General features: G+C 36.4%; 2 protein-coding genes across 2 annotated transcripts in view; one reads left to right on the top strand and one right to left on the bottom strand.

The window, feature by feature from the left end:
- Positions 1-6,375, top strand: part of itga11a (integrin, alpha 11a) — a 38,036-nt gene extending 31,661 nt beyond the window's left edge. The window contains exons 22-30 of the mRNA XM_087794299.1: positions 535-611; positions 1,034-1,117; positions 1,364-1,454; positions 1,539-1,652; positions 2,617-2,700; positions 2,775-2,885; positions 3,805-3,900; positions 5,307-5,420; positions 5,531-6,375. Of these exons, the coding sequence (XP_087650425.1) occupies positions 535-611; positions 1,034-1,117; positions 1,364-1,454; positions 1,539-1,652; positions 2,617-2,700; positions 2,775-2,885; positions 3,805-3,900; positions 5,307-5,420; positions 5,531-5,608 (849 nt within the window). The 3' untranslated portion in view covers positions 5,609-6,375. The remainder of the gene's footprint in view (positions 1-534; positions 612-1,033; positions 1,118-1,363; positions 1,455-1,538; positions 1,653-2,616; positions 2,701-2,774; positions 2,886-3,804; positions 3,901-5,306; positions 5,421-5,530) is intronic.
- Positions 6,376-6,894: 519 nt separating this feature from the next.
- Positions 6,895-13,440, bottom strand: LOC148077609 (cilia- and flagella-associated protein 70-like). The gene is made up of 14 exons (XM_087793387.1): positions 13,352-13,440; positions 12,858-13,040; positions 12,654-12,785; positions 12,453-12,581; positions 12,015-12,148; positions 11,551-11,666; positions 11,082-11,225; positions 10,839-10,960; positions 9,307-9,459; positions 8,397-8,573; positions 8,184-8,273; positions 7,947-8,048; positions 7,100-7,147; positions 6,895-6,980 (listed from the first exon to the last, which is right to left on the bottom strand). The coding sequence occupies exons 1-14, from the start codon at positions 13,379-13,381 to the stop codon at positions 6,906-6,908; spliced, it is 1,635 nt and encodes a 544-aa protein (XP_087649513.1). The 5' UTR covers positions 13,382-13,440; the 3' UTR covers positions 6,895-6,905.
- Between the last annotated feature and the right edge of the window lie 152 nt (positions 13,441-13,592).

The following is a 13,592-nucleotide window of genomic DNA, read 5'->3' as shown; positions in this document are numbered from 1 at the left end:
AGGCGCTGACCTGGTGTTACATCCAACATAGACACTTGTCTTTTCATCCTCCATTTTCATATCAGTAAAATACCCAATTCATATTTTTGTAACTCTTTAGGAATGGGGAACATATATAACTATTAATATGATAGTTATTTATAAGTGTATTAACAAAATGAGTCAAGTATTGACTATCATAAAGTACTAACTCACACCTTGTGACTCTACTCTTCCCTTAATAGAATGATTATTAGTTAATCCTCTGAACACTGTCATCAGTGAGCCGAGAAGCTGATGGGGCATGAATGCTCCTCCCATGATGCAACACTAATAGACTCAGGGACTCATTCATTCCCTTTTGCTATTAGATTGTTTAATTCTGAGTTTGGGGGCAGGAGTGGAGTGAAAAGATGATGATATTCCATGTTAATCTTTGTATCTTTTTTCTTTTTCTTTTATCTATGTTCTTTATCTTTAGATCTGTATGTTTTAACATTACATCTTAAGACTGAATGAAATATTGACGCTATAAAATACTCCTTTTCCATGCAGGTTACATTCCGTCTGGAGTTTGAATTCAGCCGCTCGGTGTTCATGGAGTATGTTCGGGTCATTCTGGAGGCCAGCAGGTTTGAATATTAATCTCTTTTTCATCTGAAAATGCACTCTTTCCACAGAGTTGAGCCGTTAGAGTAAAGGTTAAATAAAAAGCGATGTATCATTTAAGTTTAATTCAGTTTAATGAATATGCTTCTATCCTACATTTGTAGCGTTACCATTATTTATTTCAGATAACTCTTGTTTCCCGGTTAGGTACACATCCGATAGTAAATGGTTAAAATAATATAAAGGTAAAATTTGATTTATTTAATAATTTTACTAACAAGGACCTGAGGACTTATAATAGATTAATTCAAATTTAAATACAATCAGTGTTCCTGACTAAATAGATAAAGAACAATATAAATCAGTCCAAACAATTATCCTGCAGTGTTGCTGTGCAATCTTTGGTTTACAACTTATTAACAATCAGAGGTCTTTGTCTTCACAGCGATGGGGAGGACGAGAGCAAAGCTGATAATATCAACGACATTTATTACCCCCTTAAGTACGAGGCGGACCTCCTCTTCACCAGGTTTGTCTGTTTTTGTCATATCAGACAGGATGTCTTCATCTCGTCGTTTAATATTCCTGGAATATGGAGCATAAGGGAACTGACAGAGAGGCTGATATATATATTATATTTTAAGCTTGTTTATGTGGTGTTGATTTGACATGAATCCTAGAATATTTTTATTTTTTGTGAACATTAAAATGCTAAATGCTTCTCTTATAATCACCTTTTTAAAAAGTTGTTCTCATTGATTATGTTTTCATGAAGGGATTCTGATCCATCTCGATACGATATCAAGTCTGAGCTGTCGCTGGAGGAGCCGGGCGTCATCGGCCCACCATTCAATTTCACCTTTCATGTGAGAACCATCAGTTTCTATTCACGTACGCTTCCATTTTAATCCAAATCGTGATCACAGCCCTTTCATCTTTCTTCCCTTCAGATCGAGAATCTTGGATATTTCCCAGTCAGGGATCTCCACCTGAACATTGAGATCCCAGAGATGACAAAAAATGGCAACCAACTGTTCCAGATATCTGACTTCCATATTGACCAGGTGATGTAGAGAGTGGTGAGGTCATTGATGTGCAACACATGATGCACTGTAAGATCTTGATCAGAATACTTCTATATTTGAGACAACCTTTATTTGTCACGTGATCACTAATATATTTAACCTGTGGTGATGACGTATTGAAACATTCAGGATAAAAACAAATGATTCCACAGTCTCAAATAATCATTGTAAATATCCATTATAATATTGAATATATTTCCCTTTCCCCTTTTATTTAGTTTGTATACTGTTGCTGAGGTGTTTATGCATTTTCAAAGGGTGACAGTGAATTTATTTTGGTTTTTACAAAGCCAAAGTTTTTTATCAACTTCTGTCTTAACAAGAACTTGAATCAACTGTGGCCAAAATTAAACATAGAAACAATTACAGTATTTCTACAAGAAAAGTTCTAAATTAATTAGATTAACCGTCCATGATTTCTTTTTGCATTAATATAAAAATAATTGGGCTTTGTCAGGCCTGGGGTTAGTGCCCAGAAGATACATTTAAAATGCTAGATTCTCTTATTAAGTATTTGACTATTGAATTTTAGCATAATTCTGAAGTAAATGTAGAAAAATTGTACATTTTTATTTTAAAATGTAATTTAAGATGTTTTTCATTTATTTATTTTTTCTTTTCATTCACGCTTTGTATAATCCCACTCCAAGAGAAATAATTTGGTAAATTGAGAAAATCCCTGAATTATATTAAATATAATTGATGAAAAATGTCTATTTTGGAAACACATTTTCTTGAGATGAATTCCAAAAATTACAAGTTTAATAAATATAAAATTAAATATTGATTCAAATGAATGGAAAATAGTTTAAGCTACTAATAACTGATTTATTGGTTCTTGATGTATTTAAAACATTTTAAACAGATGGAATCTGAAGCGTAGTGTTTGAGAAAAGAAGTGGAATTTTTGTGTGAACCATGCTGACATTGTTCTCATTTGTAGAGAGATGGAACAACGTGTTTACCGCCACAGCATGTGGCTCAAAGTCGAGCTTCACCGGAGGACCTGTCACGCTTCTCACGCTTGGTAAACTACGACCACAGGGATTGTTTTCAGCACCGTTTCTTCTTGACCTTCATTCATCATTCTGTTGTTTACAGAACCGCACCAACACACTGACGCTGCCCCTACAGTGCACGGTGAACGTGGCGTCCTACAGAGAGATCACAGTGAGAATCACAGGAACCCTACGGTTAAACACATTACACGCAGTAAGTGTCAGGTGTTTTCACTTTCTTCTTCATCAGATCCTGAACTAACTGCTGTCTTTTTCATGTTTTTTTCTTTTTTTATCTCAACATCTATCACTCTTTATTCAGAACATTGCCTGTTTCAATTGACCAAGACTGAACCCAAATACTTAAACTCAAAAATATCTAATATTTGCTCATTTTTAGTACAGAAATAAACTTGAACTTTCACAGCAACCACATCAATCCATTTTTCAGGTGAACTGTGTCACAACAATGTTGTTCCACAGAAACAAAGTAAGCATTAGCATGAAGGCTACAATATTATGTACAGTCTGAGGTTCCTGAAAAACCATTCAAGGACAAATAGATACAAAAATTCAATCTAATCTTTCTCAAATATGATTTAACTTTGACTTGTTATCTACATTTAGGGAGACCATGGCACCATCTTGTAGTTTATCAAAATATTATGCCCATTTTGGTGAAACATGGATGACAACAAAAGACTTCTAAAGCAGCTCCCAAATAAAGAGGTTGTTCTGTTAAACCTTCCTGTTAAATCTTCAGAAGGAAACCATGTTTTATATGTACAATAAAGTCACATCAAACTTTTGTCACACAATAAAAGCAGTAAAGATAATAATAGTAGTAATTCATGACTGTTGAGATTGACAATGTTATACTTTCTATACTAATTAAAATGTATTTATAACAAACCATGTTGAATTAAAAACTGCATATTGGAAAAAAACTTAGGTTTCAAGAGGTCAATTACACAAACAGACATTCTGGGATGCAGACAGTTCTTAAACACTCAAATGTAAACTCATTAAAAAAGGAAACATCCGCCGACTAATCCACTCTCACGGCGTCTCTGTGGTGCTGACAGTCAAGTCTTCTTTCAGCTGAGTGACGTGTGCGTTCATGTATTCTCCAGCTGAAGTTTAAAGTCCTGGAAGTGGTGACCAGCGCATCGGTGGAGCTGCCGGCCGCCAGCCACATGTTTCTGCACGAAGAGAGGCCCGTCCGACATGTGAGTCAACAAACACTGATGGTGTGAACCTCTGATCCACATCAGACTTCTGCCAGCGTCGGGTTCCTTCATCATTTCCAGATGAGGGTTCTCGCTTCATGTGACGCGGGTCTGGTGCAGAGACAGTCGGTTTGTTTTTGACTGACACAACCAGGGACAAGAAGCTTTAATACAAAGTTTTCTTCAGTTTGTTTCATCTTTTAACATAGACACCAATAAAAACAGCATCCACTATCTATTAGGGCTTATTGTGGTGCTGTTATAATGCGCCAATGACCTCATGAAAGTTGGTGTGAGTTCACATGACCTACTATATGTCACGTGTTTCCTCGTCCTGTGAAGTTGATTCAACTGCAAATCATTCGTATCCTGGAAACACCGTCTATAAATGTTATTCTTCATTTTCCTGCCAACAAAATCCCCCATTTGTTTAAGTTTCAAAGTTCTGGAGAAGGTTGTAGTTGTTTTCAAAAGGGGGTGATGGTGCTCAGGGACCGAAAGGACCAGCAGCACAACATGTAGCAGGTTAATCTGACACAGAGAGAGCTCTGCCTCCCTCTGCTGGACAACACGAGCACGCAGCCATTAAGCGCTATTATTTCTCTTGAGTGAAACTGGTTTTGTTGTATAAATAATGTAGTTAAAACAAGTAGTATGAGGTATCTCCTGGGCTCTTGCTTTGACAAGTGGTGGTCTGTCTTTATAAGTGAAAGAAAATGAATGTCAGCACTTAAACGATAAAGTATTGGTTTGATTTGACACATTTACTGTTATCAATAATAATTCCTGGTTGTCTTGGAGGACTGACAACATTTTTTTTTTCTTATTGTTCTTCAAATGAATAAGACAAGTGCAAGTGGGAAAGTGGTCTTTATCACAAGCAGCAGCCCATAGAAGCCATACAAGTAAATGAGCAACTAAATAACGCAACCTTTTAACCTCAACAGAGTAATATTTTTCTATACTTTTATACACAGGCAGGCTGTTGTCTTTACTAACTTTTCCAAAAGAACGACTATATTGATCATTTTAAACTGATATGATTATAATTGATAAATTAAATTAAGATAATATAAGCAATTCGATTTTTCTTAAACCTTTTATGTCTCTTGGTGTGTACAAATGTTTTTATTGTTTTTGTGTAATTATTTTGAATGAGAAAAATATATATTGGACTAAATCCAACATTTCATTATAATTTTAATTTTAAAATTCTTAAATAAAAAAATATTGATTTTCCCAATTCAAACATCACCTTCAAATTGAAATTATAAGCATGGACTACATATAACATATCTGCCTGGGATAGAACCAGCAACCTCCTGAGTAACACAGTCTTTAGTAACTTTACTTTGCTTATTTTTTCATATTTTTTACTTTTTTCTTTTTTAATGCTTCTATATTAGATCATATTGGAGATCAGGAAGGAAGGAGATTACAGAATTCCTACCTGGATCATTCTTGGAAGCACGTTGGGAGGACTTCTACTGTTAGCACTCCTTAGTCTGGCTCTGTGGAAGGTGAGACACGTTTAAACTATTCTTCATGAGCTTCTGTCTTCTCTTCTTCTCAATAAATGATATCTTGTCAACGTATTACATACCTATTGATGTCTCCTCTACGATCGCAGCTCGGCTTCTTCCAGCGACAGAAACTGAGAGAAGAGGACGAGCAGGAGACAAACGGAAAAGGGGCAGAAGAGCGGTAACGCAGGCTGAGGGCCCCCCAGCAGACAACTTCTTCACAGGGGACCCCACACTCAGGGACTAACCCTCTTCCCCTGTTCTCCCCCTCAAACACCAAAGACAGTTGAGCCCTGGCCGCTGAAGAAGGCTCGTCCGGTGCACTAAATCGGTCGGCCCACTGTGGACCCCAGACCCCAGAGACTTGGCACTGACATTCTCACACACCATCCCTGCACTGTTGGAGCGTCTGTGCTCTGCATGTTGTCCTCGACACATCAAAGAACTCCTCTGATGTTCTTGGACCGATCTGCGCGGCAAGCTTCCAGCCTCGTCAGGCACTTGCTCTCCCATTTTTGATTGTATATTTATTTAACTTTCATGGCTTTAACCTCAAGGGCCAGCGCTGCCCGGCAATCTATTCAAAGAAGTGTATAAATATTTTATTGTATATTGAATTCAGTGTTGAAGAGATTCTATTTGGCTGGTTACTTTGCAGAATAATTTATAACAACAAATCCAAACACGATATAAAAACTTTCTCCTCCTTCATCCACCCCTTTTTATACACGCATGTCCATTCTTGTAGATCCTTTGGATAATTTTTTTAACTGTTTGATGCACTTTTATTTTGTAATTTTGTAACTTGAATTTGTAAATAAGTGCCTTTTTATATCCACTAAAGTATTATATTGCTTTATAGTACGAAACAGCAACAGAAGGGAAAAGGTTTGCTGTAAATCTGTAAATGGAGTCATTGTTTCTTTTTTGGTTTAAACCATGAATGATTGTTTGCTATGATGAGGTGTGAGCAAAACACCTAAAAAATAAAACATTCTAGAATTTTCTCCTGCTTACCAATTCTTTCCAGTTTACTTTTTTACTAGCGATAGTTTGATGAGGTTTCATCAAATAGTGAACTCATTTTCAGAGCTCAATAGGTTCTCTCAGTTCAAAATAATGAGAGTTTTATCGAATTAATAGTTAAAATGATTTAGTTTTTATGGGACAAGAATAATCAGTATTATAATCACTTTTTCATGTTTTAGCCTACAACTAATAGCCAAATGTGACTTATACTGTATCTTAAAATATATATACTTCCATGAGAGGGCGATCTAGACTCGTGTGCCAGTATCTGTGTCACAAAAAGAAAATCATATGCTGCAAATGTTGTAATTGCTGTTGTGATTTATACTCCAGAGAGACGTATAGTTGTGAAAGTAAGGTACTTATAGGAGACATAAAAAATCCATGATTTTCAATATATCAAACTTTATTAAGAGTAACACAGGCTCGAAGCTTGAGAGATGTCTGACCAGGTCAAGCTTGGGATCTGATAATCTGACTTTTGATCTCCTTGTACTCCTTCAACAGGGATTTTTGCTGCAGGTTGAACTGAAACCAAGAACATTTTGACCATTCAGTGTTCATTCAAATGAAAACACATTTAAATAAATATTTTTCTACTCCAAAAACTACATGTATTATTTACTGAAATCATCATTCTCACTCACTCTTTCTGCGTATTCAAGAAACTGCTCTGCTTCTTGATATCGAGATGTCTGGAAAAGAGGTACAATGGTAGGTCCGGATTTGTAATTTATCTAGATTGTACTTCAACAATTAACCGAATCTTAAATGTTTATAATAAAAAATATGTTAAAAAATAAAGGGCAACTAATGTGAAAATCCAACTCTCCTGACTCACATGTTTCAAATGTTGAAGTCTTTCTCTCCAAGATGCAGTAAGTCCGTACTCATGATTATGTTTAAAAGTTATTACCTTATAAAGTTCTCTCCTGTCTGAAATCTCGGCGAACGAGAGGTTACGAAAGTGGAGTCCATTGTGATGTAATAATGGCATCACTCCACTTCCAGCAAGCTTTAATCACGCCCTTTTTTGTTTATACAACAAGTCCCTTGGAGGAGGAGACGTCTAGGATTGATAATGCTCAGTGACAAACCTTGATATTTGACCAATCACAGCCGAGTGGACGAAGTTATGGTATACGAGAATTAATCTCCAGAAAAACAAAGTGTTTTCAGTGGGAGGGGCTTAATAACATTTTCTAATGTAAATATTTAAATTAAAATAGAGTTTTGTACAATCAGAACCAAACAATTAGTTGCCCTTTAAGTGGTCAGTGACACTTTCTGGATTATTTAGAAGATGTGTGCAGTACATCATTTATTTAAATATCATACAGATGTTTTTATATATTATAAAGCTTCACTTAACTGAATATAATAGAGAACTTTGATGTGAACTTTGATGTGAACTTCTCTAAGAAGCGATGGAACCAGCAGCAGACATTTCTTTTGGCTTGAATGTGACTAGCATGTGAAGCACTCGGCACTCACCTTCAGACAGATCAGAGCCAGGTAGGCCCACACTTCTGGATTCTGTGTGTTCAAGTGATTAGCATGAACCAGAGAGTCTTCTGCTTCAGACAGCTCGTCCCGCTGTGAACACACACATCAGCTGTTCACGGATCACAAGACATAGACACACGTTTGCTGTTGTGGCTGCTAGTCAAGTATTCTTTACACTGTAGATCAAATTCCTCAAGATGAATTGGAGTTTTAAAAAAGGTTTACCCAGTAACATGCGGTGCCGAGGCCGAGCCAAGTCAGGCAGGATGGATATGCCTCACAAGCCTTCAGATACACCTGCTTGGCTCGTTTGAACTGAGAGAGAGAAAGAGAACAAATGAGTTTTAAGTCTTTACACACTCGTTTCATATTCCTGGCTCTTCAGTCGACACGTTTTATCCTGATTTATGTGTACCATCCATGTACTGCACAACTGACCTTCCCCTCCTTCAGGTACATGTAGCCCAGGCGCAGACACACAAGTTGGAAGTCAGACGGTTGTCTATCTAATGTGAGGCTGTGCTCGTAACTCTCCCTGGCGCTCGGAAACATCCATCTTGAATAAAAACAATGTCCGATCAGAGCCCAAATCTCTGGATCTGGCCTGTTTTCAAACTGAGAAACACAACAAGAATAACTTTAATTAACTCTGATCATTGGATTATCAACAAGCATTTCATTTTCTTATTTTGACTGCTGTCAATAGTAAGTGTTAATTGGGCCAAATAAAGCCAAACTAGACATTTTATTTAATCCACAAGAGCATTCAACATGTACATTTTTTCCAAAATGCAATTACTTTCTAACTTGAACTGATCTACAACTATATCCTGTACCTTACATACTGGATACTTGTCATGACCAACCTACTGTGTTTATAAACTCTTGTGTTGTCTCTGGGTCAAGGTGACCTGGTGGCCCGAAAACAAACGTGTTTGAGGCAACCCTTGTATTTACCATGATCTAGACAACACAAGAGTTAAGCAGAGATAGAAAATAATAATCTGGAAATTCAGGAAATCTGAAAGATTGATCCAGATGTATGATTTATGTAACTTCAAACTGACCATATAAATGAATTATTATAAGATTCGATTTCCATAAAAATATTGTTTATGGTTCTCCCCAGTACCAGATGTCTTGGAACCTCTGTTGTTAGCGGATACAGTTGTTGCATTTGTTTACAAAACACGATGAAGAAACACAATGTCACTCTTGAGCCCCAGCATACAATCGCATCATTTAAAAACAAACATTATAGATATGACTGTAGTGTCAAGATTGAAATTGTTATTTTTAAACCGACACAGAATTTAACGACCAGCATGAAATCATTTGAAACGATTACCTTCTCTTTGTGAAATAGCGCCTCCTTGAGGTTGGTAGCGGCGTTGCAGTAATCCTGCTTCAGCATCTGCAGATGTGCAAGATCACGGAGGTACGAGCGACTGCGACCTTCCTCTGAAAAAAGCAGCTGCTGCGACAGAGTGAGTTCTGCCATCTGTGGACGAGTCCGATCGACACAATCACACTCTACACGTGACACAACACAACTTAACATTGAACATGGAGACATTTGTTCTGTGGCAAAGACAATTGGCACGGAATTTATGGTAACGCACATGTACTGACATACAGTATATGGAGTTATTTTTGTATAATTTATTATTATAAACACAAGGGATCTAAGAATAGCCTTTAAAGTATTTACTGAGTGTTTGATTGTTTAAGCGCTTTGTGACCCTGGTCTGGAAAAGCGCTATATAAATAAAAAATACTTACTTACTTATGGTTTGGACATGTGTGTTGTTATCCACAAACAACAATGACAAGAAACATATACCATACCGGGCATGTCCAAAGTACCCTTTGACAGCCTCCTTTTTAAACAATATAATCCAACCAGAAAATGTAAAATACATTTTTAACTGAAAATATTACAACATTATAAACGTCACACAAAGTGAAATAAATGGTGAAGTGAAATAGTGGAGTGTTCTTCGCTTCTTTCAGAGTATAGAATTTGATGTTTAAGAAATTCAGCCCCCCTGAAAGCCCCCCTGAAAATATTTGGAAACCCCTGCATTAGACACTGCCACATTGGCCCTTTTTTTTTACAGAGCCCTAGACATGGCGTAGTATAAAGAAAAACAGGATGTATTAAAGAATTTAAATAATTTAGTATTTAGTTTCCATTTATTCGTTTTTTGTTTTTTTCATTACATGTCTAGGGCTCTGTATCTATTATTTTGTGTTCTTTTGTCTTAGCCTGTTGAAGATTATAACAAAAATATGCAGTTGTAGCAGTGAGTGCGAATCTGATTTTACAAACAGAATTTCTGGTTTAACAAATGTATTTTTGTAAACAATTATATTTTTACAAAAATACAATTATTTGTAATGAACAAAAAACAAGTTACAAATATTAAAGTTACATTTGTGGATCTTGAAAAAAATGGAGAAACCATTTTAGTTCCCCCTCTGTGCTTATACAAAATAACACAAAAAATATCTCCATTGACGCACATTAAACTCATTATTCATCTGGAGAAATCAGGACTTCCCAGTGTCTGCTGGGTCATTTTCATCGTTTATTTACGAAAAAAAATCTGATTTAAACCCTTACATTTACAACTCTAGTCATGATTTTTTTATCCATTATTCAATAATACAAAATTAATTGTCTATTTATTATGTATTCCCAGGGGGGGATTCAAAGACATACCATCACAATCTGTGAGTTGATGCTAGTCACTGTAGTACAACACCATGATCATGTCATTGACATGCTTCTAGATCCATGTCTGAGCTGATGTTGATCTATTTGTTTTATAAAATGAAAAATACAACATTTGGAAAACACAGAGCACATGCGAGTACCTGCAGGGCGTGGTTCTGCAGGAGGAAGTGTAGAGTTTCTGTGTAAATATAGGACGGAAGTTTATCGGGCTCTGGACCCGAGTCTGCAATGTTGTGGACTGCTGTGTCCTCGTCTTCTGAATCTGGAGATATTATTCAAATAAAATCAATGATCTCTTTCAGGTTTGACCTACATAATACGACCAATGTTAATACAGATCTGCAGCTGTGAAGGAAGAAGTGTAGACTGCTCTGCGCTCTTACCTTCAGATATAAATGGAGACTGAAATGCTTCCTCGTCCTCATCCTGCACTGGTTCTGTTGCATTATCTACGTTCAATAACCTCCTGACCTTCCAGAACGCACTTGTGGCCTTTTTGGATTTGTTTTGACTCCCCAGGACAATACCTAGAGTGACAACATTGGCGTAACGATTAATTTTATACATTTTTAAAGTGTATTAAATCATTGTATTGACGAACTGTTTGATAAGAACTTATTTGATAGTAATTAATTCAGACAGCAGGGGACAGTGGCTAGGTTAGGTAAGCTTCTAAAACACAACAGCTACGAGATGTTCTTTAAAATATTTCATGGTGTTGATAGTCATTCAAAACGCCAGCAAAATGTACTATTCTATTTCTTGACACAAGAGATTTTTCAATATTTGAAGTTTTACTAGCAGACAAATGGCAGCAGAAACTCCTCATTGTTGGCAGTTACGGATCCTTACCCAATAACATCCAGGCAATGACACAGACAGGCTCCACTTTAGCAGCTCGGTACAGAAACATCTCTGCCTCCTTGTTGTTTTCAGCCATGGCTGACAGAACGCCACACATCATCAAGCTGCGCAGACACACAGAGAAACAGCACATTTCACATTGAGTGAGCACTTCAAGAAATTAAAAGAGATAAACGTATTATAAAAAGTGTTTATAAAATGAAAATAATTTTTCGTATTGTATCAAATGCTGCACAAAAATATAGCTTTATCATTCATTAAAATGGTATATATTGAAAAATTAAAGGCAATTATTAGCTTAGAAGTTATAGAAAAATAGAGCATTATTTATTTATTTATTACTTTTTTGTGAGGTTGAAATCAAAACATTAAAAAATATAAATATCCGTCCTAAAAAAACAATAGGTAGACATGTTTCTTTTTTTGTCTACATAAATCTTTGCATTTCCTACCTTGGAGGATGCACCTGCTCTGAGGACGAGGCGTTATGGAAACACTCTTTAGCCTTCATGTAGTCGCCAGTCAGCATGTAAAGACCCCCCCAGTCGTACTTGCACTTGGGCTCATTAGGATGTCTCAGCACCAGCTACATGAGACACATATGTCATGGTAAGAAGTACTTTTAAATGTACTTGTGACCCACTACTTGAGTTATGTGTGACAACAACACCCTTTCCGTTAAACCCCGTAATCTTTGGACAAAAAATGTTCCACCATCTTCGTCATGACTAAAGACAAGCATTGTCTCAGAATCAGCAGTGTCTAATAATTTCTGTTTTTATTTCAAATCATTGTAGGTTTAGAGGCCTATCTTTCCAATACATGATTCACATGGATCAATAAACTAGACAAAAAACAAGAAGTAAGCAGAAGAGAGAGGAAATGAATACCTGGTTGTAATAGTGAGCGGCATGTTTGTAATCCCCGATGAGCTGAGACTCTTTAGCCAGGCGTAGAAGCTCAGGTGAGCTCACCTGCATTTCTTCAAGCGGAGCGAGGACAGCATCACTTGTGTAAATCTGATCGAGAAAAGGTTTGTTTAGCGCTCCGAAAGAAACTCACTTTTTAATTCATGTTCCAACGCAAATTACCTTTTTCAGGGCAAATTTCATTTCATCTATCAGGTAAAGGTAGAGGTTGCAAATGAACTTCTGCAGTTCCACACGGTCATTGAACGCCTCCTTTTGTCGCAGATGGACACACACGATCCCCACTACACAATCCTAGATTAATAAAAACAAAAGATTCCATTTATTTATCATTTTGAAGTATTTTAGAATATGTATCTTTACGACCTTTATTTGCTCCTTGAAGTCAAAATATCGTCCGGAGACGTTGAGTCCTCCCATCAGGTCTGCAATAAGCTGCTTGCGACAGTAGTCTTCGGGCAGTTGACAACTTCCACCTGTTAACTCTTTGAACTCCTCCATGACGTGAGACACCACATGTCCTACCTGCCTGTGGAAGTCCTGCACTGCCTGCAACATTAATACTTGTATTTGAAAAACAACAACATTAAAAAGATTTCGGGAATTATACATGATTGACCTTTTAACAGCCAGATGGGTTTTGGTAGATATTAACCTTGTTATGAGAATATATAACAAAATCTACACTTTTTTTTTAACTGTCTTCCACTTGTATTCTTCTGCTGATTTTTTTATACTTATGACTTGTTATTATTTTAAGTTGCGTATGTAGAGAATAAAGGAAAACAATCAATCAATGGATTCATGTCTCAATTTATCAGGATACATTAAGCTCTAATTTTTCATTTAAAACATCTTACCAAGTTACCGGAGTGGGCTGCTTCTGGCATGTTGGCTTTAAAAAAAAGAATCAACAAAACAATATTACTCTCATAACGTTACTGGAGACAAAATAGAATGTTTGATGGGTTTAACCAGATGTTATTTATAAAGACTGCTTTATGATGTCATACAGCCAATCATGTCCATGAAAAAAACAAGTTAGCCTCTGTTTACATGAATTTAATATTATCTACAATTTGAAAAAAAAACAACCGGGAT

The sequence above is a fragment of the Callionymus lyra genome, chromosome 6, assembly GCF_982586985.1.
Source record: "Callionymus lyra chromosome 6, fCalLyr1.hap1.1, whole genome shotgun sequence".
Taxonomy (NCBI): domain Eukaryota; kingdom Metazoa; phylum Chordata; class Actinopteri; order Syngnathiformes; family Callionymidae; genus Callionymus; species Callionymus lyra.
This window is presented reverse-complemented; position numbering and strand designations above follow the sequence as displayed.